This window comes from Ceratotherium simum, chromosome 1, assembly GCF_057802395.1.
Source record: "Ceratotherium simum simum isolate JZ-2026a chromosome 1, ASM5780239v1, whole genome shotgun sequence".
Lineage (NCBI taxonomy): Eukaryota > Metazoa > Chordata > Mammalia > Perissodactyla > Rhinocerotidae > Ceratotherium > Ceratotherium simum.
In genome coordinates, this window is record NC_141900.1 from 92,958,055 (window position 1) to 92,985,203 (window position 27,149).

At 39.3% G+C, this 27,149-nt stretch overlaps 1 protein-coding gene across 9 annotated transcripts in view; it reads right to left on the reverse strand.

Moving 5' to 3' along the window:
- DGKI (diacylglycerol kinase iota) overlaps positions 1 to 27,149 on the reverse strand; it is a 311,737-nt gene that overhangs the window by 51,979 nt on the left and 232,609 nt on the right. For 7 of the 9 annotated variants that reach the window (XM_087431348.1, XM_087431314.1, XM_087431324.1 and 4 more), the window contains 4 exons: positions 22,736 to 22,805; positions 20,538 to 20,578; positions 19,503 to 19,630; positions 17,219 to 17,341 (listed from right to left, as the gene is read on the reverse strand). In XM_087431348.1, the coding sequence (XP_087287474.1) occupies positions 17,219 to 17,341; positions 19,503 to 19,630; positions 20,538 to 20,578; positions 22,736 to 22,805 (362 nt within the window). The remainder of the gene's footprint in view (positions 1 to 17,218; positions 17,342 to 19,502; positions 19,631 to 20,537; positions 20,579 to 22,735; positions 22,806 to 27,149) is intronic. The other 2 variants (XM_087431350.1, XM_087431335.1) reach the window with 1 other exon arrangement.

Below are 27,149 nucleotides of genomic sequence, written 5' to 3' on the forward strand. Positions count from 1 at the left end.
GAGAGAAGAAATATCATGAAATCAGCAGTATAAGTATTTATTTTTAAAACAGAGATGTTGAATCCCAGGAACAGATAATCTTCCTCAACCTACAATTGAGGAATGTATGAAAGCTCACTGCTTATTCCTCCCACTGCACCTGAATGACTTGCGGTTTTGTCCCAGACTGTTTATTCTCCTCCATACATACTTCATCTCGGAGATAGCATCTGCTCTCGTCTGCCAGTAAATTATTACTAGCACTCAAATAACTCCAGGATTTAGAGTTCTCCTCCTCACTTCTTTCCTCATCACTAGTATTTTATTACAGTCTATAGAATATTTATATTTGATTTTGCTCTGTTTTAGTATTTTTTTACACTTTTATTTACATTTCATTCAGATTCAGCAAAGTAAAACAACAAAAATGAAAACTTAAGTCCTGCATTTGAAAATCTTTCTCTTGTTTTATTAAATCTGAATAATTATCATTCAAGTTTGAGTCTTTGCATTGTGTTGAATAATAATTATTACTTGAGACCCTATTAAGTACCAGGCCCTGTGTCTGGTGATGGGGATACAAAGATGAATAAGATATCAATTTCAGGGAACATATAATCCCATGGAAGAGAAAAATAAGTAAATAAATGATTATAATTTAGTGAAAAAATGTAATGATCATAACATACATGAAGTAAAGAGGAAGCACAGAAGAGAGGGAGACCAATTCTGCTCCAGAAGAGTGAAAGAAGGCTCCAGAAAGCAAGAACCGTCTGACTGGGCTCTGGAGGATAAGCAGAAGTTTATTAGATAAGAAAGTAAGGAGCATAATTCCAGGGTGAAGCATGAGGCACATGAAAAAAGAGTACAGATATAAAATTTCATAATATGTTATCAGATATACACGTGACCCAGTGTGGCTAAAATGTAAAGGAGTAATGCAAGTTAGGACTACAGACATAAGAGGCAGGGGCCATTTCAAGGGCTTGTCATTTACCTTCTAAGCTAAACGGAGCAAGGTTCTGAAGCAGAGAAGTCGCACATTTTCATTTGGGCTTTTGAACGGGCAGGCTGTGGAGTGTAGATTATAAAGGAGCAAGAATAAAGGCAGAAGACAAGTTCAAGACTATAACCGCAAAACTTCCACATTAATTTCTCTGCTCTTCAATTATTTTTGAAATTCACGGAAAATAACAGAAAGAATGAGAAACAGAAAAGAAAACATCATCTTTGACTAAACTAGAAGATGCCCACAAACGGGAATCATCACAGATGAAGAAGAGCTACCAAGTAAAGTGAAAACTGGACCAACTTTCAGAGAGAGAGTGTTTCAATCTTAGTCAACTTAAGATACAGGAGCTACATCATGCACCACAGAACTACAACACAAAGCCCTCCACGCTGAGCCAGGTGTCCTGCTGTCAGAAGGAGACTCAACCCCGGAGGAGAGCGCTGCTAGGAAAGAGTTTGAAGACAACAGACCCAAAGTCAAGCTTCCAGAAACACACTAACCCACTATCCCTAATTATTCATCCCAAACTAGGGGTTCCAAAAAGGACTCACCCAATGCAAGTATGAGAGATGAACAAACAAAATACCCCAAGAAGAGAGCAGGTCAAGGATCTGCTGACACACAAAACATAGGCTGAGAACATGCTAAAAAGACGATGGCACGAAGCACATAAAAAACCAAACAGATCTCCACGAAATTTAGAAACAGAAAAAGGGAAGGAAGGGAGGAAGGAAGATCTAAAGGGAGGAAGGGATGGAAATAGAGCCTCTGTGAAGAGAAACTTAAAGAAATACGATGATCAAGAAATAGTTATAAGATGACGGCAGAGGAAAAAGCAAAGATTTGCCAAGAGTCTCTGAACTAGTAAGTTATAGAAAAAGCTTGAGGGTTTTTTCCACTGTGTCACCACTCCGCTAGGAACAGAAAATTAAGACGAGAGGAATAATTAAAAATATACTAAGAAATAATCCATTATTTAGTCATCCATTCAAGTATCTGCTTTGTGGAAGTCTGTTTAGCTTTTTTTCACTTTGATTTACTTTTCTGTGAATTTCGATTTGAATATTGCTAGTAAAAGTCCCCTTCTCAACGTTAACCCTGCTCAGTAGAATATTCTCTCCTTTGAAATGAAGGCAATGCTTCTCAAACTAGGGTACAAGAGGAACTTGAAAATAAAGGAAGCCCCAGGAAAACAAGACACTATTATAAGATGGGGGATATGTAATTTAACTGATAAAAATTAAAATATTATTTTTATATTGAAACCGGCACAGTCATATTACGGATCCAAAGGCAAAAGTCACTTGAATTCTTAAAATAAAGCAATAAACGTAAAAAAAAAAATCTGTGTTTCAGGCAGTCAGCTTCAGGCAATATCTCCAAGGCCCATAAGAGGGTGAGTGTGTTCTCCTCTGGAATAGGGGTGTTTCCAAGGAAAAGTCTGAAAGCATGAAATTATCCACTTAAATATAGCTATAACATCTCAGAATGAATAATTTTATAAGATTAATGTATGCAGATATCAAGAATCTGAGGGAATGAGACATAAAGCTTACATTGGCTAGTGGCTACTATATTGGACAGCACAGCATCTAGATCCTGTCATCAGTTATTAAGACACAAGGAATCTCTAAGAAACTCAAAGATAGTTATTTAGATTGCCTTTCATCAGCAAGTTTCCCTTCAAGGCCTCTAATCTTTCAAGAAGATCAATTACCATGCTTAGGGACACTGGAAAAGGTGCCCAGTTTTCTACAGCAAAGTAGCAACATATCCATAAGAGCAAAAGAATATTATATTTATGAAGGTAAAAAAAGTCTTTAAGGAGTACTGCACTTCTTCTGACATTTTATTGTTTTTAATCAATAAATCTAGAACTGAGATGATGGGCATCATGACTATTTCAGCCTTTACAATGTGGTGTAAGATTTTGCAATACATTTTTAGATATATGCATTTTCTTGGCAACCTCCGTGAAATGCTCTAACCCTACAAGCCCATCCTAAGACAATTGTTTTTTTATTTAAATGAAACTATCCTCTGTTTTTTTTTTTTTTTTGAAAGCCTATATATAATGTATTGTTTTTCTTTTCATCTCATAGCTTTAATTCAATAGCATCCATGACTTTCCTAGTTGGTCCTACGTTGGATTGTCTACATCATTTCCTTCCTTGGAGATAGATAGGAGGTCAATAGACCATCCATTTTAGACAGAATCTTTCTTAAAGATAGATTAGATGAATACTGGGGACCCATCCTACATGAGTCTATTGCTTTTTGGAGAGAATCATCCACAAATGAATGTCAATCTCCCTTCCCAGTGTCCCCAACACATATACCATCTACTTAGCATTTCTAAACCATCACCTAGTGGGGAGTTGGCCAAGGGATGGGTCATCACATAGAGGTGAGCTTGGAATAAACATACAGGACAGATGTGAGAGCTGAGTCTACATAGGCACAAGTGCCGAGATTCATATTCCGAAAATACTCAGCAACGAAGTATTTCTCTAAAACTGTGGATGGGGAGGGGAGCTCTGAGATATTCATACTCACAGCCTGGCTGGAGGAGCCAGGGCACCTTCATTTCGTGGTGACCATCATAAAATTATAACAGAAAACAAAGGAGGAAGGCGGGGGTGAGCTAGAAGCTGTGCTGCCTCTATGCTCCACTCAGCACACTACAAATAAATAAACCGCTCCTTGGCTGTGAAGTCTTCGCTGGGGAACAAAGAAACACACACACTGAAAGCAACTCTTTCCTCCACATGTACTTTATCAATTTTCCTTTTTAGGCCTGCCTTTCACCTTGACCCTCCAGTTTTGGGGATGAGGATCACAGCAAAAACAGCGCCTCCTATAAGCATGGGGCGATCATCCACCCTACTCAGGAAGAAAAAGAGAAGCCTCTGGTTTCTAGCTTTATATCAACTCTGAATGTTCTTGCCCTCTTTCTTTTATCATTCAACTTTTTTTTTCCCTCTCTTTACCACAGCCCTGAGAGTTCTCTAGGCCTATCTCATCCATCCTTCTCACACTTTGGTGGAATCCAATCTTTTTGTAAAACAGCCTCCCATCATGTGATAATGTTCTTATTCCTGCTGAAGAACATCAGGAACATTCAGTCCTAAGCCAGTTTCCCCAGGCTGGACTCTGTTCCCTGCCTGAACCATTATTGCTAGTTATCTGCTAACAAACTCCTGAGAAGTGGTCCAAATGGAAACTGATTTCCCAGCTGGACAGTCCTCCAGGCACATGTCAAGAGTCCACACCACAGCTGCAGAAACCCCATCTCTATTTTTCTTCTGTTTTACCTTGAAGTGATGATGCTACACAAATTTATTTCCTGAAAGTGCTGATAGACAAAGAATTTTTTTTTAAATCAAGTAAGCCAACGGATGATTTACTGTGATTTGAAAGCAGTAGATGATCATCTCTGGGCAATAGCTTTTCTCCTTCGAGCTTCCCTCAAGGATGTGCATTGCCAAGAGGATTGCTACGTCCAGCTTATGAGATCATTTTGAGGGCTTGATGGAGAAACAGTGAGATCATAGATCTAGGTAACATCTTAACCGCCATTACTCTAGCCCCAAAGCATCTCTAACTAGGTAAAATAGAACCAGAAATCCCTTGGCACTGAGAATCTCCATCAATGATTCAATCCTCCCTTTGTCTGCTTTTCCTCCCTCTAATTATGAATATTGCTATTAAGACAATGAACAAAGCACATACAGTACAAGAGAGCAGGCGAGAATGAGAGGGAGAGAGATGAAAGTTACAGCAACCACACAAAGTGGCATTGAAAGGAGACAAAGACAAACACACTCTCTATTCAAGTGGTCACAGACCCCTTGAGGGAATGCCAAATAGCCTGAAAGGTAACATTCACCAGCAACAGAGGAAAGGGTGTAGAAAGAGCAAAATCGAAGGAAGGAGAGATGAGCATTTGTGTGGAGGTAAGGAAATAAGTCCCAAAACTCAAATAATAAGGCTGTTTGGTGAGTTCTTCGTTTGATGTAAATTTTCTCTAATTCCCTTCACGCTCATAATTTGCTATTCTTTAAGATTCTCCTACCCAAATACATACCCGATGATCACCACATGAGCTGTACATGAAATATCTTTTGTGTTTTGTAAATAAGTTCCGGTCTTTAGTTATATTTGGCGTTTTGAAAACACCAGTTTTACCACTAGCATGTCCGATTCAATTTCTCCCGTAGACCCTCCTAAATCATCTTGCTGAGGAGGAAGCCCCTACATGTCCTTTGAGCTTGAAATTTTACTGCCACCTACTGTTCAACTCTAAGAACTGCAACCAAATGAGAGGAAAGGAGTTTCTTTGAAATTGGTAGGCAGAGATGAGGAGAAACGGACAAAAGTGGGCGACGGACATGGAGAAGAAATAGAGATGGTGTTGAAAAAACTAATACTGAACAAGTTCATTCAGCATGAAAACTTGACCGTCACATTCTTTATTATCTAAAATATGAACATTGCTGGGAAGCATTTCAAAGAAGACACGAAAAAAATTATATATTAGATACAGTACAGTCATGGAGATATAAAAGATGTTATGCTTCACATTAGAAATCAGTCTTTGCAATACAGTTGCTTGCCTAATTTCTAAAAAGAGTCATGGAATAGAAAAGGCATGTTATTCTAAAATCCAACCAAAAGAGATGCACCCGCAGAGAGCCGGTAGGGGGCAGCAGTAGGGAGGACCTTTTAGAAAGAGCTTTATCCCGGCGCCTGTGGGAGCCCTGGCCAACAACGCCTGTGGAGACACAATCCATCTGGAGTTCTGTAAACGTGGGCTTTTTTTGTTAAGCATAAATTGAAACATGAAGCTCTGGATCGTGAAGGCAGATCACACGAGTGCCACATTTAGTGTTAACACAAGAAACTTCTACAAAAGGCCATCTCACATACGCACCATTCAGGATATGCAATATCTACCTTGTGGGCATGGCAACTGAGCCAGGGCCTACCCACAGCTAATTATTTTTATGAAACCAAATAAGGACTTCTGAATCTAGTTTTAGAAAATGGAGGGAAAAAAAAATAAGTGGATTTGGAAATGCTTTGGCACTTCTCCAGAACATAAGTGTAGCAGATTCCAGAAGTTCTCCTATCAACATCTCCTCCCACTCACCCACTTCTCAGAAGAGGGTATTCCTGTTCAACATACTGGCATGGGAAACAGAATTGGAAAATTGTCTATCTCCTCCCAACTCTTCTGTGTGTAAGAACAGGGCAGTTTCTAAGTACTAAATTATAAAGCACCAAAACCAGTAAAGGAGCTCTACAAGAAAATAATAAATTAATCCACATAAATCATAGTAATATTGAGAACAAGAAGTAAAAATGGGCTTCACAGACTCTTTGAAAATAATTCAAATAATTCAATGTCTGAACATTGAGCCCTGCTATGTGCTTAACTCCATTCCAGGAGTCGTGGGAGATACTGAACGGATAACACTTCATCCCACTTTGAAGGAGATTCTAAGGGGGTTGTGGAGTGAGACGAACATCACACAGAGCATTGGAGAAAACTGTAAAGCAATGATTGTTGCTGTAGTTGTTCTCATGCTTGGTGATTAGTACAAGAGCCAGAAACGTTAGGAAAGGGGAAAATGTGGTCCTTGTCTCCTTGAGTTCCTAGTAAACAGTTTCTCCATGTTGTAGAGATATTTCCTGTCCCAGTGCCCTCAGGGTTGTGGGATCAGGGGTTCCCGGAGGTTCCTGAGAGAAGTTCCACACTCTATCCAACACCCCTCTCCATTTCTGATGGCAATAAAGGCATCCTCTTCCCATCCCTGAGCCCACACCTGAGCACACTGAGTGATTAACGGTCAATAGCCCTCCAACCTGAGATTCGCAGGCAAACATTTTTGGAAGGATTTCAAAACTATCATTCATACTTTAAATCAACTTAAACTACTCATCTAAGGCAGATGCACTGAGAAAACAAGAGTTTTGGTGGGGGTTTGAAGAAGAAGTAAAAGGATGGACAGGTTATTTTGGAGGTAAGTGGTCAGAGACGAGAGAAGGTTGTCAGGAGGCAGCTGAAATCTTGAAACAGACATTTGAACACTGAAAAAACTGACTTCTGAAGAAGTAGGTCAGATGGGATGAGGAGCAGAGGGGTAGGACACAGAGGCTCACTAGGACCACCTGCTCTCCCCAGCACTCCCTCACCTGTGTGCCCTGAGGGCTCTGCCCCCCTCTGTGGAGGTGGGCAGGAGGGAAAGTGGTGAGCCAGTAGTGAGCTGATTCCTCGGTGACTTTCAGAGGAACGAGAGGGGATGAGGGCCCCTTTGAAGGGTTAGTCCCAGGATCAGTGGTCAGAAGAGAGGACTTATATGCAGAAATACTTCATGTCATAGGTGGATGTACCAAAGTCATATTCGGGAGAAATTATGGCCTCTTCTCTCTTCCCTGATTGTTAGAATTAAAAACAAATATTTAGCTCAGATCCTGACAGGCACCCTTACTTATAAAGTGACAGACAATCTGTGGGGAAGAGAAGTTGCCTCCCACCTTCCCTCCTGATGCCGAAACCTGCTATGGAAGCCCAGTGACACCGTATGTGTCCCGAGGAACATGGACACCACAGGGTGGGATCCTGTGACGAAGAATGACATGACAGAAGACAACTCGGGATATTTGCCCCCTTTCAGAAAGGAAGGAAAAATCATTGTTCATCCTCGGAAACTGGGCCCACTTCCTGTTAGCACGCTCTTTTCCAGTGATGAATAAATGAAAAGCAATAAGAAAAGTTAATATATTGGGGTTTATAAGGAAGCCATTTGGTTTAAAACTAATTTGGTTTGACCTTGTTTTCCAGAAAGGCCTGATGTGGCCTGTCCAGCAGGCGTTGTACATCTGCTTTAAACATTTACAATGTTCCAAAGCCAAGAATGATGCCTTTAAAGATAGGGATGTTGCCTCCCTCCCACATCAGCATTTCTTTAAAGACAAACATTTCTTCCCAGAAACTAAGGGTCATACTGACCTACTGTGTACATCTTGTGACCACTGACCTGCTGTGCTAGCAAAACATCTTGTGACTGTAGTAAAAAGAGATATATCCTGTCATATATAACCATGCTGTATACCCTGCATCTTCGGACTGCTTCTTTCCTTGAAGACATTCTCCTGGGCTATGCAGTCCTGAGATTGGCTCATATAATAAACTCACCCCAGTTTTGATTTATAGATTGATTACTGATTATTTGCATCAACATCAGCATGCTGTGGAAGATGATTCTTACCGCTCTTGACTTAATTTTAATCCCAATGCTTAGAAACACTGGGCCCTCAAGAAGTGATGTGCCATCATTTTGTAGGACTAACATCCCCTACATCTATGCCAACTTCTTTTTTAGCTTTTATCCCATTCCCTTTATCCCTACTCTATTTACCAGACTGACGAGATTTCAACATCAAGCCCTTAAGGAAGATCCAGTGACTGGTTCAGGGAAGAGAGGGCCATTTGCAAAAATGGACTGCACAGTGACCCCACCACCAGCATATGACATGGGGACACAAGATAGAAGAATGAGAGGGGATCCCCTGTGCACCCAAGTCCCCACTTCTAGCATAGCCACTGAAAACAAGATAAATTCCCATTCCTATATTGGCTTAACAAGACTCACTCTAACTTCCGAGCGCAGAGGGAGATGGAGTTATCACCTTCCCAGTTTTAGAATGGTGCTTAAGTGTTTTTGTCACAAAAGACTCTGTCATCTTCCTACTAGCTTTCCTTAATGCCCTAAGCCAGAGTGTGCTGTTGGAAGGAAAGAGAAATCTTTGTTTTGTTTTTAAAGGCTCTGATAATTCCCTAAGAGGCCCTTTCCACTGCTCCCTGCCTGTTAGGAAACTCAAGAAAAGCACTGTTCTGCACATACTGTCCCCATACTCTGGCTTTGCCTTGTCTCCTTTGGCTGGAAATCCCAGAATTCTGTTCCATCCACAAAATTTTGATGGTTTATGGTTTCCCATGTGCCAAGTTTCTTCCCCTCCATCTAAAGAATATCCAAAACCTCTTCAAGAATTAAACCACTGTGCTCATCAATAGTGCAACACCTCTCTGAGTCAGAGATCCAAGGCATCTTTATTATTTTACTAAATGAATTCCCTAGAGCAAACAGATCCATATTAAAATTTGAAATATATAAATGGATTCCACAGCCTAACAAAAATGTTTAACATTCTATGTATCATTTTTTCACAATTGTTACATGATTAGAACTGGGTTTACCATAGTCCTACAAATACACATATCTATTTCGGTTTGATAGAGCACCTTTTCTCTAATATCCAACATCCATCCATTCACCAAACAAGCCTGCCTTATTGAATGCCTGCTATACTAGGTATGGTGCAAAAGGCTGTGGATACAGAGGGAGCAATACACAGTTTGTCCATCCAAGGAACTCACATGCTTTAAAGAAGGATCCAATCAACTTTCCCTCTCATTCACAATATTCCTAAGTGTGAGTAGGTCAGGCCGCCATCTTTGACAAATGAAAAAAGAGAGCCACTTAACAGTAATAATATTTCCTCATGCTGTAATCATTGGCAAAACTTGAAACTCATGAAAATAAAAGGGCAGAATTCTTGGCATCATTTTAAATAAAACAGATGTTTAATATTAGAGCATGTTTACCTTAGCGAATTTTTTTTTCAATGTTGGTCACAATAAGATCTGGTGCGTAAGGAATTCTATTCTGGCTCTGCCATTAACCAAACTTGAAAATGGAAATGCAATTCCATTTCTGACAAAAGGTTTAAGGCCCCCATATGTGTAACTGTTGGGGGAGCAATTATGAAAAGAACACAGCAAAATATCTTGTTAATAATTTTGCAGACACAAAGGGACCGAGTATTACCATGTGCTTGGCTAAACAGAGAGGATAACAACTGGAGGTAAGACAGGGAGAAAAAGAAGAAGAAAGGGAGATACATGTCAGCTAAACTGCAGTTTTTCCAGCTTGAGTGATTAGCTAGAGAGGGCAAGATTTAGACCAGTCAAAGGTAAGTGAGGATGGGACCCAACTATCTTAGTGAAACAGATGCGAGGGACTGTCTCTATCCTGTCAGCACTGATTTCATCTCTAAGATATATTTCAGTAAAACCTGCATCCCACTAAGAAGATTAATTTTTTCCCTCTTATCTGATTGTGATGCTCAAAGGATATTTCCACAACCAAAACCATTGCCCAATAGTCTGTCTTCCTGTTGACAACCTAGAGCTTTGACAATAAGCACAGTTATCCTTTTTATTAGGGTCAGGCCATCACCTAATGTTCCAAGAAGAAATTGAGTAAAGGAAATAGCTGAAGACCAGAGGGGAATGAAGCTATTACTCCTAGGTTCAGCCCAGAACTTCTAAAGTTTTTGGAAGGGTGAAGATTTCAGGGCTATCTTCTTCATATGGTGGTTCAGAATTGTGGACTACACTAAAAAGGCCAATTCTTCAGTTTAAAGTATTATTTGGTGTTTTGGATATCCCTAAATAGCTTGTCAGCTGTACAAACTTCCTTAAACACACATCAGATAAAGTGATGCTCAACTATTATTGAGTACATCGAATTATTTGAGGGGGCATTTCTGGTTATATAATGACAAGAAGCAAATACTTATCTGCTCATGTGCAAAAGCTGAAGAAAATAAGCCCAAAGCCCTTAAAAAGTCTTTTTTTTTTCCTTTGAGGCTAACCTTTTCATTAACTCCTTAAACACTCATATTTTTCATATAAAAATAAAAGCATGAAATCTAGACGAAGTAGCAAATTCTATTTCTTCTTAATTCCAGAACACTCTATGCATATATCCATTATAGCACTTATCAGAGAGAACTAGAATGATTGGTTTATGTGATATGTCCCCTTTGAATATAAGCCCTTCAAAACAATAATTATTTCTTATTTAGTTTTACATCTTCAGTGCCTAGGTATATAAATTGCTCCTACCTAGAAGGTGCTCAATATTTATTTGCTCAATAAATGAAGGACTGACTGAATGGCTCAACCTGTTCTTAGAATCCCAATGAAATCATAAATCAGACTAGATATATTACAGTTCAAATTTTGATAACACTATCTCTTGTTAGAGGCAGAAATGCCCTGCCGATCATAAAAATCCATGAGCCCCCTTAGCTGATCAGGTAACAGATACTTGCCTAGACACAGATGTCTGGCTTGAATATCTGCTCTCGGGTGGCTCACTACACTGTCTCCCCAGCATCTTACACTGGTGGCAAGATATTCTATTTTAACCTGTGTGACCTTCATCTTAGCTCTTTCAGGCTTAGGACTCGGAGATACTAAGAAAAAGTGCATCTCTTTCAGTCAATTTTGGGGGTTTTGCATAAACCATAAAATACAAGAACTAGAAAAGATTATTCTTATAACTAAAAAATACCTCCCAGTCTCTCTTTTTTTTTTTTTTTTTTTTTATGAGGTAGATCAGTCCTGAGCTAACATCCATGCTAACCCTCCTCTTTTTGCTGAGGAAGACCGGCTCTGAGCTAACATCTATTGCCAATCCTCCTCCTTTTTTTCCCCAAAGCCCCAGTAGACAGTTGTATGTCATAGTTGTACATCCTTCTAGTTGCTGTATGTGGGACGCGGCCTCAGCATAGCCAGAGAAGCGGAGCGTCGGTGCGCGCCTGGGATCTGAACCCGGGCTGCCAGCAGCGGAGCGCGTGCACTTAACCGCTAAGCCACGGGGCTGGCCCCTCCCAGTCTCTTTACTTGCTTTCCTTTAGCCCATCTGATTCACAGGTAAGTCTGTCCTTTTCTCAAAGACAATTTGGAAAGAATATACTAGAGTTTTCATTCAGTGCCTATTTTCTTATCTCACAGATCCCAAAGATGGGAAAAGTCTTTCTTACGACTCAAATAGAGTCTGTCTGCTGAAATTTTAGTTAATTCCTTCCTTATGAATCTTCTGCAAAAATGATATACAGTGTTATCATTACTCGTGGTGGTACAATTAATGATAAGGGCAAATGTCTTTCCAGAATCATGTTATTTTATGTAGAACTTTCTTAGACAATGAAAATATTTTTTGAACTTAAAGACAAATTTATTATGGTCCTAACAGTAATAATATGAGTCAACCATCTCTTACAAATTTATTTCACAATCAGTTGTTAAAGATTGTTTTTTACTATGTTCATAAGTTTTGAAGACCCTATATGTGTTGTACATCCTTCTTCGGCATTATAGTCTCTCCTAGAGGGCCTGTGTATAAGCGGAATATATATATATATATCTTTCTTTTTTTTGTGAGGAAGATCAGCCCTGAGCTAACATCCATGCCAATCCTCCTCTTTTTGCTGAGGAAGACCGGCCCTGAGCTAGCATCTATTGCCAATCCTCCTCCTTTTTTTCCCTTTTTTCTCCCCAAAGCCCCAGTAGATGGTTGTATGTCATAGTTGCACATCCTTTTAGTTGCTGTGTGTGGGACGCGGCCACAGCACAGCCGGAGAAGCGGTGCGTCAGTGTGCGCCCGGGATCCGAACCCGGGCCGCCAGCAGTGGAGCGCATGCACTCAACCGCCAAGCCATGGGGCCGGCCCCTATATATATCTTTCTAAAAAACTTATAATGTTTCTAAATGGAATTATAAATGCAACCAGTTCCAGTAATAATGGAAATCTAAGTTATTCTGTTTATTCCAGGTCACTCTCCCTGTGTGGAGGGAGGTTGATGGATCTTAGAAACTAAAGTTAAAACTATGAGAAAACCCTGCAAAGACCCAAGGGGAGCTGGTCACTTAGATTTGGAGAGGAGAAGGTCGACCCAAGCAGGTGCACACTGGGTGCCAGGGAGGAAGAAGGAGCTAGGGAAAGCATTGTAGTTGCAATCTTTCCACTGTCTCATATTTATTAATTCATTCATCCATTCATTTATTTATTTATGAGGAAGACTAGCCCGGAGCTAACATCCGTGCCCATCTTCCTCTACTTTATATGGGACGCCGCCACAGCATGGTTTGACAAGCGGTGCGTTGGTGCGTGCCAGGATCCAAACCTGCAAACCCTGGGCTGCGGAAGCGGAGCACGCGCACTTGACCGCTGCGCCACCTGGCCAGCCCTTTATTTATTTTTTAAATCAGTCTTCTCAGAACTTTGTCTCTCTTATTTACCTTTGTAAAGAATCATTTTTTAAAATTTTATTCTTGGTTAATCATCCATTTTGTTTTATTCTCCTTGTCATTGATTTCTGTCTTTATTATTTTTCTTCTTTCTTGTTTCTTTGTTCTCTACTCTGGGATTCTTTTTCCACTTTATCACATTGAATTCTTTATTTGTATGCAATCGCTTTTTCCCTTGATAAATGAATTCAGAGTCATAAATTGTTCTGTGAAATCCACTTCAGCAGAGTCCCGCAAATTCCGATAGAGTGTATTTTCAGTTCTAAGAATTTAAAATTTCTCTTTTGATTTTTTTATATAGTGGGTTATTTAATACTGTGAACAGGAGGTTAAAATTGAACTTTTCCTATCTCCAAGTCGACTGGGGCATTAAAGCTGAAAGCAACAGATGCCAATCATACCTAGAATATTACAACAATTCTTGAGGCTCTTTTCACACACTGATTCTTAAATATTCCTAAGGGGAAGGTAAATTTTCCAATATCAAGTAAAGGGGAAATTGCATATACACACCCTGCAACACAAAAATGTAGTAGGATGCTCACTGCATTTTTTAAAATCATATAATATTTTAAAAAATGAAAAAATCATCACATATTTACATTGTAATATTCTACATCAAATATAATTATTTAAAATCTACACATATCGATATGAATGAATTTTTTAAATATGATGTTGAATGAAATGGCAAGTTACAAAAGTGTATGCATTGATACAGGTGATGAAAAGTAAAAAGATAACATAATACAAAACCAAAAAAAAAACCCCTAAAATTTTATATTTTAATGATACTCTGTTTGTTTATGGATTGAAAGAAAGACCTAATGTAAACAGTAATGTAAAACATAACATGATATATCAGGGTGGTTGGCACATGAACATCTTTAATATAATTTTTGTACTTTTTTAGATTGGGGCATATTTACTATATATTTAATAATTTTTAAATAAAAGTTTATCTCATTTTTTATTTCAATTTCTTTTTAAATGCAAAAAAACCTGCTTTAAAATTAATTCTCAACTATATTTACTTTTGGATAAATTTGTAGTCATATATAAATAATGTGCATACTTCATCTCCCTATACTGTATAATTTTTCACTTTACAAATGTTAAAAAAAAAACAGAAACTCAAGTAAATCTTTCCAGGGAAGTGGGGCTCTGGGAACCCTGCCTTTGCACCGGCCCTTTGGGAAGACAGTGTAGTATGGTGAAAAAATCATGGATTCTGGGCCGGCCCGGTGGCGCAAGCGGTTGAGTGCGCGCACTCCGCTGCGGCGGCCCGGGGTTCGCTGGTTCGGATCCCGGGCGCGCACCGACGCACTGCTTGGCAAGCCATGCTGTGGCGGCGTCCCATATAAAGTGGAGGAAGATGGGCACAGATGTTAGCCCAGGGCCGTCTTCCTCAGCACAAAAAGAGGAGGATTGGCGGATGTTAGCACAGGGCTGATCTCCTCACAAAAAAAATAAATAAATAAATAATTGTCACTTTGGGGCCTGCCTGGTGGCGCAAGTGGTTAAGTGCAGGCACTCCGCTGCAGTGGCCTGGGGTTCGCCGGTTCGGATCCCGGTGCACACTGATGCACACCGCTTGTCAAGCCATGCCATGCTATGGCGGCGCCCCATGTAAAGTGAAGGAAGATGGGCGTGGATGTTAGCCCAGGGCCAGTCTTCCTCAGCAAAGAGAGGAGGATTGGCAAATGTTAGCTCAGGGCTGATCTTCCTCGCAAAAAAAAAAAAAAAAAATCATGGATTCAGAAGTCACGCCAACCTCATTCAAACCACAGTTCCCACACTTCTTATCTTGGGTGATCTAAGATGACTATTTTGAACTCTGAGTCTTTAGTTTACTCATTGGTTAAGCAATAGTGAGTTTTAAAAAGTTGTTGAAAGAATTAAAGATAGTTTAACTACGGTACAAAGCAAGTAGGAGGTATTCTACCAATACTAGCTATTACTGACATTATTATATATTACATATTTATATAATATGTTATATAATTACATTATTCCATAACTGCAACTAGACCTATTTGTATCAGAGATGATCTCTGAAGGAAATAAAGAGATGTTCTTCCTAAGGAATTACTGACACAAAATTTTTTTAAAGAATTAATAGACAACTTGGGGTAAGGCAAAGTATTTACTTTTTAAAGTGATTTAAAACAACCATTTTATTATGCTCGTGTATTCTTTGAGTCAAGGATTCAGACAGAGCCAGTAGGGACAACTTGTCTCTGTTCTGAGATGTCTGGAGATTCAGCTGGAAAGACACAAAGGCTAGAGGTGAACGCTTGAATGTTACTCTGTTTGTTTTCTAAGTGATTTGGCAGAAAAACTTTTTAAAAAGAGTCAGCTGCTTTAGCGCATTTAAGAACTAAGGTAATATAAATGACCAGGAAAACTGATAGATGCCAATGGAAGATCAATCAAGAATTAACAGAAATCCCTGAAAGGATAATATAACCCCAATAAAAAGTCAGAGTTGATTTTGATATGAGTTTTAAGAATTTGGCTATTATATAAAGTGGTACGTTTATTTGTGATTCTCAGGAAGAATATTTACCATCTTAGAAAAAATCACTCCACATATGAGGACATCTACATTAATATACTACATATAGAAAAAACAGAGCAGAGGAAACCAGATTGAAACCATCCTCTACTTCTTGAATAGCCTGTATACAAGGACAACTAAAACACGCATCTGGTTTGTCTAGGCTTCATTTCTATTTCTGCGGCTAATTAAAACTCTAATTTTCAAATAAATCTGCCCACAGCTAGATGGTCACTTTTTTAGCCATCAATGGACCGATGACTCACCCTGGTTCACAAGCCTCAATTCCATATAAAAAAGAAATGGAAAAACACTCTGGATTGTAAGCAATCAAAATGCTATCAGAAACTAACAACATGGTTTAATTACAAAGGAAAATCCACAGTAATTCACTTTTTCTTTTCCACTCTTCACACAACAAAATAGGAAGTAGTACAGAGAAGCAATTAAAATGAAGTCGCCTTTTGCCCTTGGGGTGTCGGAGGAGAACCTTTACCAACGAAACAATTAGCTTCAGATTTCTCATTTTTCTCCCTTTTGTCATACTGAAATTGTTTCCGGTCTTCCTTTAGAAACAATGCATTGTCTTGCCTCTTCAGTTAACCCTAGGCTTCTCAGAATCTTAGTAATCTTGTTATTTTGTAAAAGTGGTAAGAACGCATGGTTACAAGCCATTGTCCCTATTGGATTAGCACCTCGGATAGGACTGGAAATCAGCCTAATTTCATGAATTGCAATGAACTTGTATAACCTCTGAGACGGGTGACTTGCCTAAGTCAGACAGTAGGTAAAAATGAGTGTGTCCATGACCACAGACTGCCCTAGAACCTGCTCCTGCAATGAGCAATGACAGGAGGGAAGATTCACCGGACACAAATGTACTAACACTGCTGTAAACCTCCAACATTCATCCTACTTTCTGACCATGATCAGATCTACTATTCTGATCTATGAACACATGCTGCATTGTTTACCCAGAGAGACTGAAACCATACACGAGCAACACTCCACTTTAGGCAACAAAACCACTTGGCAATATTACATACAGCATACATCCACAGGCTCAGGACTGGAGACAAATGAAAGAGAGCTATAACAGCAAGTCAAAATGTTCCCACAAACGAAAAACTATACGTCACTTCCAAACTATTCATGATCACTCTCACGCATGTCTTCACGATGTGGCAAACACTGGGACATGTGGAAAACACTGGTTTCTGGTAAAGCACACACTGGTGAGGTTGAAAGTATTTACAGATCCACACACAGGGTCTCAGTGTGGCTCAGGAGCAAGAGAAATGGAAAGTGAAGCTCCATCAGGAGCTTGGGGTGGATAAAAATGAGCAAGGTGAATAAAATGGCAAACCACAGGGTGACACAGCTTGAGACAGCTTGAGCACCACTGAAAAGAGAAGCCCTACCATTGGTGAGGACCCCATGCAGTCCTCTCCCAGCAATCACAGTGGCGCTCAGGAAAAGAACAGAGAGAGAGAGCTCTTACTGTAGCACACGGGAGTGGCTAAGATCTTTCATGTCTGAGTCCTCATAATGCGGAGTTATCATTCCCAGCCCGCTATCACTCAGCATGCGTTTCCGCAGGGCAGGATTCCACCAGTCTGACATTCTGGGAGAAAGAAGGGCATCAGACATTTAAGCATTCAAAGTCAGCCACCGGACTTATTCTACTCTTTCTAAAGATGATTCTTGTCTCTAAATGTGAGAAGGAAAATGAATCTTTATTGGGTATTTACTAGGTACTCCACATTTATTATTTCATTTCATTTTCTCAACCATCATGAACTGTTTGTATGATTCTGCCCTCTTTACAGAGGAGAAAACTGAATTTGAAGATGAGGTAATTTTATATATGACATAAGTAAGAAGTAATGGAGCCTGATGTAGAAATGCAGATTAGAAAATAACAAAGTCCATCCTCTTTCATTGCTTCCCTGTTCCTAATTTATTTCCAGAGAAGGCAACTGATAAGAAATAAGAAAGAGACTGATTCAACATTGAGTGAATGTTCGGGCTACTCTATTTCTTGAGCTAAAGCTAATAGAGCTCTAACCCAGGAAAAAGTCATTCTTTTGACCATTATTTGGCATGGAAGAATGAGTGAGAGGGCAAAGCCCAGGGCAAGCTTGGCAGAATGCGTTCACTCTTCATCAGATCAAGGACTGGAGCCCAGATCGGGTGGGGTGAGAGGATGCCTAGACTCTAGCACGCACAGCTTCTGCAGTAGGACACAGATCTCACTTGCTCTCCCTGCAACTGACAGGCTCGATTTCTAGTATATGGTCTGCGAAGATGGCCTTCTCCAACCCCTCCTGGGATTCCCAGGGTTACATCAGGCCGTCCTTTGTGCCTGTCGGCTTTCCTCTCATGCCAGGACCATCTGCTACCACTAGCTCTGGCTTCCTACACACAGCTACGTAGCTGTTCCATCCTGCTACTTCTGTCTTCTCTTGACTGCCCCACAGATTTGATACATGCCATGGATATCAGCTGGCCCTGGCAGCGTGGAAGATACTCAGAAATAGCAGCAATGGTCAAATGAATTAGTGAAGAGGGGTAAACAGTTATAAGGGTCATCTCCAGTGAATATGTCTGTTTATAGTGTTTAAGTATGTGTACACAATTTGCATATACTGTTTGAGTGCATGTGTCTGCTTTCCAGGGAAATCCTTATTTTAACTATTTAGTCTCCATATACCAGTAAACCACTGATGTTCATTAGACTTCACAAGGGCAGAGATTCTTGTTTGTTTTTATTTTTGCACTGTTGTTTCCCACGTGCACATACTAGTACTTGGCACATAAAAATTTCTCTAAATAAATATTTTTGAATTGTTGAAATAACCTAGAAATATTAATAATATTTTAGTGGTTCAATGTAGTGGTTAAATGCCTGGGTTCCAGCATCAGAAAACCTGGGACTGAATCTCTATTTTTCCATTTATTTTCTGTGCAATACTGGGAAAGTTACAAAACTCTCTAAGCCTCAATTTTGTTATCTATGGATTTAGGATTATAATAGTACCAAATATGTAGGGTCATTCTGAAAAGATGATGATGATTTCAATAACATAATTTAATGAGCATCTACCAAATGCCAAGAACTATTCTTAATATTTTACATGTTTTAATTCATTTAATCTTCAAACAATTCTATGAGTAGGTATTATTATTTCCATTTTACAGACGAGGAAATAAACAAAGAGCACTTAACATGATAAAGTCACTACCAAACGGTAGTAGGGATACAGAAAGGACTTTAGCACAGTATGTGGCTCATAATAAGTGCTTGATATGTCATAGTTATTATTATACAATGTATATGTCTCAGGCTGCCTGGATATAGGAAAAAAAGAAAAAGAAGAAGAGGGGCAGGAGGAGAAGAGGAGGAAGGAGAAGAGAAAGGAAGAGAAAAATAATTGTCAAACCACCTGCGTCAATTTTTATTTGGATAACTCAGGCAGTACAGATGTATATGCACAAATGCAAATACCAGAGCTTTCTAATTTGGTAGGAAGCGTGGGTGTGATGGGTAAAGAAAGCTCAGACGTGATACCAATCTGGGTGGGGAAGAGTAATTCTACACCGCCATTCGTAAGACAGACTTTTAATGGAACCAGCTATACTACACTCTAAAGAAACACAACAAGGAAATCTGTATTTAAAATAGTTTGATATAATTAGAATGTCAAGTCCAAAGCCAAACCAGACATGGATGTCACCCTGCGGCCAGCCTCTCCAGCACACCACCAAAGCGGAAGCACACTCACCCCGAGGCTTGCTCTACCACCAGATCAGGCATTCCTGGAGGGGTCCCTGCCTGCTGTGACAACGCCAGATCTGGGTCCAGAATAAAAATCTCATCTTGGGAAATCTCCATCACAAAGTGCAAATGTTCCTAAGGAAGAGAAAGAAGTGTGTCTGATGACTGACAGGATACTCAAATCTATCATCTGAAGAAAAACAAAACAAAGCACTCTTGGTCTTGAGGAAAAATAAAATTCTGTGACGTTAAGTGACCACAGCGTATGTCAGAGGCCTGACTAGTGGACATCCCTCCCTGAAACAACACCGTAGCAAGAGGCTGTGAGGGGGAGAGTTGAATCCCTCTTGGTTTGGGATTCCTAGTTGACCAGAATCCGGTTGGGTATAACCAGAGCTGGTCTTGCCTCTTCTTCTTCCCAAATACTACCAAAGAAGTGACACCCCACACGCAATTTGGTCCCGCATGAGTGTATGATAACTTGGACTTCCACCCCCGGGATCTGGTCAAAGCTAGATGGCATGGTTAACAGCTGGTTGTATCACTGGATTCCATACTGGATCTTTTTTCTTTTTTTCCTGGAGAATTTGGACTGTGGGAGCACTTGTTATCATTGGACATGAGCATCTTTTTCTCTCATTACTGAACCCTGGAAAGTGATGAATTGAAATGAAGTGACTGACCGAGATATACACTTGAGGACTCAAACTTGCTAGCCAAAAATGAACTTAAAAAGGCATAATATTTGGCGAGGAAGCAGTAGAAGTAGCAGTGTGAATGAAAATTTGGAGTGCAGGCTGGTAATAATATTTACAGCCTTTTTTCTGTACTCATTTGCAAGGTCAAGCCACATCATCTTGAGTCCACAGATCACAAAACACATGAAGACAAATTAAAAGCTCATAGCTTAGGCTACGAGTACCACTCCAAAATCTGTAAATGTTTCAGTGTTTTTGTTAGAAAATATTGTAAGATTAGCTACCAATAAAGTATATTTACTTGGGAATTTTTCACTTTCACAAGTAAGCTCAAGAAAACTTACCTGAGATCTGTCTATTCGATAAAAGCGATCAGCAGAAGTTGCTAGGGAAAAAAAAAATGTATATGGCATTCAGAGTGTCCTGTAATCTGGCACCAAATTTACAACCTTCTCTCCTACAACGTCAATCAAAACCCTTCAATTGCGGTCATGTGGACTACTGGCCAGTCCCTAATTCTATTGAGAAAAACTCAGGACTTCCATACCTCTGCCTGCTATCCCACTGCTTAGAGAGCACTTCCCCATTCTATCTGCATATCTAAAACTTATTTGTCTTCTAAGGACCAACTCAAATGCCACCTCCTCTGTGAAACCTTCCTCAGTCTCATTCTCCCTATCCCAGCCAGAATTCACTGCTCCTACCTCTACGCACAAGTGTATTTTGTCTACACTTCTCATAGAAACTATCTTCACAAATAACTATGAGACTAAGATATCTGCCTGTTTAAAGGTCTGTGTTTCATTTATTCTTGTATGTCTCCAGATATTAGCACAAGACCTTAAACAGAGCTGGGACTCAAAACGTATTTGTTAAGTAAGTAAAGCTAGGAAAAACCTGTTGTTAGCCAGACTTGCTGAGCAAGTGACTCTCATTTTGGAAAAGAGCTTGAAGATGCAGAGCCAGGGACCACATTTGGTCTTAAAGGAATTATTTTACTTTAAAACTGAGTCCCTAAGCCACGTCTGAAGAAAGCCAAAGCAGAAAAAAAAAAAAAAAATTATTTAAGCATTTCTAAAAGGGATTGGGCTGCATCTATGGTTTAAGAAAAAAAATCTTAACTGCAAACAATGGGTTTGTAGAAATTATTCTGATTAGTCTTAATATTCAAAAGAATTATGTTCTTCGTCACTCTAATCTATCTAACAGAGTCCAAATATTATAAATAGATTTTCTACAAAGTACATAGTACTAGAGGGAAAAACTCAAAATGCAAATAATCATTCGAAAATCATAAATATTTAATGAGTAGCTTCTCTCCAAAGGGAAATGAGCTAAGAAACAAGACAATCATGGTCCCTGCCCTCTAAAAGCAACAGGAGAGTAAAATCTGCCTAAGGACTTACACTGCTTCGTTCTTTTTAACTCTGACTGCAACCACCTTTTAAAGGTTTTTAATGAAACTATTTATAGAGTAAACCTAATATCTGGGTTAAGATCATTATCCACAGTTGTAATTTTATCTGAGACTGTATATAGAACAGACTGTATATAGAACAAGTCATATAAATTGTCATAATTTTCTTAAATGTAAGTTGTTCCTCAGATTCAGGAGAAACAAATGAATGTGTTTCTCATTACTAGGGAATAAAGCAGCTGGAGGAAAAGTCGTGTAAAGTATCTTCAGAGGCAGTTGACAAGCCATTAATGAAAACTGATGTCACGATTCATGTGAGTTAGATCTCATATAGATACAAGCGCTCACCTTCACAACACTGTTCACACTCACACATCCTGTCATACTCAATTCCACATTTATATCCTCTCAGATGCATACACAGATAAACAAAAGAAAGATCTACACTGAAAACTGGGTATCCACATAGACAAAAGAGATATTGGGTAGCAGATATACTGGTGGCATAGAAACAGGAATGTACTGTAATATGAGTAATTGGATAGAAAAGTAGGACTAGACAGCATCTAGGGAGTGAGAGATGGACATGAAAAATGGACTCATTACCGAATCAAAAAATAACTGACATATTACGCATTCAATATGTCATGCTCAGCAAAGCAGAATTGAATGCAATTGAAAATTTCTACCCTTTTATAAAAATTTATACATCTTACTGAAATGATGGTTTAATGAAAATAATATGAAAGTTCCATAACATGCAAACAACATACAAATTAGTACCCATCCCATGCTTATTGAATCCATCTACCGGCCTAAATTTAAGATAGGCACTCAACACGTGTTAGGGAAAGGGGGGAACTGAAAGGCAGAGGTCAGCTTGAGCAATTTGATGCTGAGAAGTTCAGCCAAACTTAATCAACTTGCTTTGAGGAAAATGACTTCAGGAAATTGTGTGGCAACATCAGCAAGTACACATCGTTTGAGATGCAAATACCAATCACGTGGAGCCATGTGAAGGGTTTCTGAACAATCTTTTGGAAAACTAGAGTCACTCTATCAATCAATGTCTTGCCCTGTTGCTTCCCCAACCCCCAGCCCTCCAAGAAATACAGAAACACTCACCATCTAGAAAGCACCACCGAGGGGAGAGCCTCTGAGCTGAGAGTGCCCTGGGGAAGGAGGTTTCATGGTCCTGGAAAGAGACACACACATCTTCACGGCTCCATTTGAATGACCTGAGGGGCGTCCCTCACTCCACATTCTGCCATATCATCTATTTCTAAGAGTGAGCATCCTTTCCTAAACAAAGCACTGGTGAGAGACCAAATCACATTTTTTACTAGAAACAGAAACAAAGACTCTGCTTTGAAACGAATTACTTCACATAGCACTTTAAAACAACTCCCACATAAAATTTCCAGAAGGTTTTCAATTATTCCATTAAACATTCATAAATTATATAACTTGGGACATTTACTTCCTTTGGGGAATTTCTTTCCCTTTGTGAAGCTGAGAAACTAGTGGCAGCTGGCTGTTATTTACATTTGGGTTCTCCAATAGGTATAAAAACTTCCCCTATTAAGAGATGAAAATTTAAAAAAAATAATAAAAAGCACATTCAAGTTTATAACACATGATTTGGAGCATTCTAGCCCTGGCTCATAGTGAAATTGAAATCACTTACAGAAATGGGACAAGTGAGGAGGGAGGCCAGGTCTCTGTGGGGAAGACACTGGGAATTTGACCCTTGTTAGGGATTTAAGGTGTTCCAATATAGGGAGCACCCTTGGGGTGCAGCTGGGTGTGGATGACCTTGTGTATACAGAAGGGGAGAGGAGAAGGAAATGGGAATAACATGGGAGAAGTAATAAGAAAATCAGAGTTTGCAGTGACTTCTTTGGGGGTTTAATCTGCCTCACTCGATCCTCAGGCAAAGCCTCTGCTTAAATCAGTGGTTCTCAAACTATGAACCTAGGAAGAGTAGCATCAGCTGGGAACTTGTTAGAAATACAAATTCCCAGGTGCCACTCGAGGTCTACAGAAACCGTAGGGGTGGACCCAGCAATCTTTCAGGTGAGTCTGGTGTATGCTCAAGTTGTAGAACCATCAGCCTAAAATTACCAGGACAAAAAGGATCCATTATTAGAAATCTTGGGTATATGGAGCTTTTAATATGAATGGGTTCTACAAATTAAATAACTGATAGGGAAAAAAATGGTCTCACTCACGACTGGCACCAAAATTTATATTTATAGATATAGAATTGATACAGCAATGGATACAGGATAAATACACATTCCTCTTTTTTGAACTGGCTTTGCCAGCCTGCTGGTTGCACTAAATGAAATCTTGACATATGTTCAGTACCAATTTATATGAGAATTATATTTAACATTTTGAGAAGTATATTTTGACACACGTGATATCTTGTTTTAAAGGAACTTAAGGTTCTTAATATACTTTTATAAAACTTGTAAAGCTATCAACATGTCTCAGTTTGGTGAGAAATGTAATTTATATCAAGATTTATATCAAGAAATTTGAAAGTGATTTCAAATATTTACTGGCAACTATGAGCTAATAAATAAACATATTAAATAGAAACATGGCTGTCTTCTCTAGAAATAAAGAGGCTGAGACACCAAGTATACTTTCTGAATTTTGATATTGAATGTGCTACAGAGACCATCACAAAAAATATCTGAATTTCCCTAGGTAAAAATTGACTCTGAAAGAATACAGAAATACTTATCATTTTAAAAACCTAAAATTGATAATGTTATTGCTAGAATATTCAAATTAGAGAATATTGGATTTTTTTAGTCTAGTTTAATATAATGCAGGTTGATATACTGAGTCAGCCACATGAGTAGCTTACCACAGGCTGGTAAAGCAATATTGATATAACTGTATACCTTGTGCGAATGTTTGTCTATCTGGAGAGTTTTATGCATGTGCCTGACTTTATTTATTCATTTATTTTGCTTATTTTCTGTTCATTTAGTCTACCCTTGATCCACAAAGCATTTGATACAACACAATTTCCTTAAACAAGTTTTGTTTAAAGAGAATGTTGTTTGCTCTGTGAAAACATAATTTGCCATAGAGCTCTTTAAAACACTTCAAATAGGTTCAAAGGGGTCTTCAAATAAGTTCAACAATCCTTGAACTCCCTGAAATTTTATGCTAAATTTGGTGTGTCTATGTGTATGTGCATTTTCTCCTGCTTTCTATAGATTATCAAAGTGATCTGAGATCCCCCAAAAGGTTAAAAAGCTAATTTAAATAGTCAAAAGTTTAGGTCAGAAGGAATTCAACAAAATAAGAAGATTCTAAACAGTAAAATGCCTTAACAACATCCAGACTTACAAGAATGGGCATTATTATTTCAAAGTTACTGGTGACTGTAGTATCAAGCAACCGAAGCTCTCTGAGCCTGTGGCTATTCTCTTGGTAGTGGGCTGAAATCAGGCCAATTTCTACACAGAAGGACTCAATGAACTTTTTGCTTATTTCCATCCATTGTTCCCCCCAAATGTTTGTTTCCAGCCCTTTATATAAAGTACCTTAAGTTCTTCTACTTAAGTTTTTTTTTTTAACAGACAAGGAGAAAACGTATTTATATTGAGTATTGGATTGCTTTAATAATTAAAATTAAATAATTAAGACACAGGAGGGGCCAGCCCGGTGGCATAGCAGTTAAGGTCATGCGTTCTGCTTCGGCAGCCTGGGGTTTGCCAGTTTGGATCCTGGGCGCAGACCTACTCACCGGTTATTAAGCCATGCTGAGGTGGCGGCCCACATAGAAGAGCTACAACTCTACAACTACGATATACAACTATGTCCTGGGGCTTTGGGGAGAAAAAAGAAGATGATGATGATCGGCAACAGATGTTAGCGCAGGGCCACTCTTCCTCAAAAAAAAGACGGGAATCTCATGAAAAAAAATTTTATTGAAAAGTAATTAGATACTTTCCTAAAAGTTAAACTGCAACCTTATGAGGTGGTTAGAGAAGCCCAAGAAGAGTCCTAACTTCTCTGAAATAGCTTCCCTGAACTGGGTTTGCATCCTCTCCTTCCTTTTTTGAAGGTCTTTCAACCTTGTTCATTAAAAAAGTGAGCTCTTGAGGCTGGCCCAGTGGTGTAGTGGTTAGGTTTGCAGACTCCACTTCCCCGGCCCAGGGTTCACAGGTTCGGATCCTGGGCACGGAAGTATGCACTGCTTATTAAGCCATGCTGTTGCAGGCATCCCACATAAAATAGAGGAAGATGGACACGGATGTTAGCTCAGGGCCAATCTTCCTCAGCAAAAAGAGGAGGATTGGCAACAGATGTTAGCTCAGAGCTAATCTTCCTCACAAAAAAAAAAAAGAAAGAAAAAAGTGAGCTCTTAAGGGGACGGTTATTAATACAATGAGGTCCTATGTTAAAAGACATTTGAATTCCAAAGGAAAAATGTAATTTATATGTACCCAATCTGGGAAAGATTTATAATGCAATGCAATTAAACTACTTACGTAAAAATTTTACATATCGAAGATATACAAAAGCAGTGAAGTCTCAACAAAATTTTCTGCTTGGATCTAATCTAGTTCACACAGATGCAGATGAAAGGATCTCACCTGCATTAGAACCCTAAAAGTTGGAGATTTTCCTGAAATCAGTGTTAAAATGTCTCAATGCAGCAGACTGACAAAATGTAAAACATATCCACAAAATATACCAAAAATCTATAAAATAAGAAACAAGAAACAAATCCAGCTACTAAACACAGCTGGGTGCTGGGACTACAGCTCAAAGATCTGAGGGAGAATAGGAGGTGAAGAGCAGGGCAGGGACAGGAAATCTGCTGGGCATCGAGGTGGTTGTATTTCACTTGAGTTTAAAAACCGAGCAAAAAGTTACTTTTAGTGAGAAAGTCTGCTTTGCAAAATGGAAATTTTTGTAGGATGAGGTCATCAGACTACGCATTGAGATGACAAAAATGCTTCTGTCCCTGAAGTACTTCAATATCATAGGAAAGGCAGATCTATGAGTGGGAAGGACAACAATGCCGCAGGTTGTATAGATCCAGCCTCCTTGAAACAGCAAGCCCAGAGGGGGTGGGGTTCTGAGGCCAAGAGCGCCGGCTTTGAGCACAGGACGATCCTGGCTCCACTACCTACTAACTGTGAGATTGTAGGCAAATTTCTTATCTATCCTGTGCCTTGGAGGCCTCATTTATAAAATGGCTACCATAGTATCTATTGCAAAGGATTCTTTTGAGGAATAAATGAAATAAGATGTGAAATGCTTAACCCATTGGCTGGTACACGTTGATATGCAGATATAGTTATGCTAGACGGGTAATGCTGGGGCAGCTGGGACAAAATTATTTTACGGGAAACAATCCTGACATTTAATTACAGGAGGCGCTCACAGGACCGAGGTCACATTTCAGACCAGATCATTTAGATGGCACTACACCAGCATAACACTATTTTATCCATAAATGCATTTGTGCTCAGATTCTGGGTTTCAGAGAAAAGAAACAGGA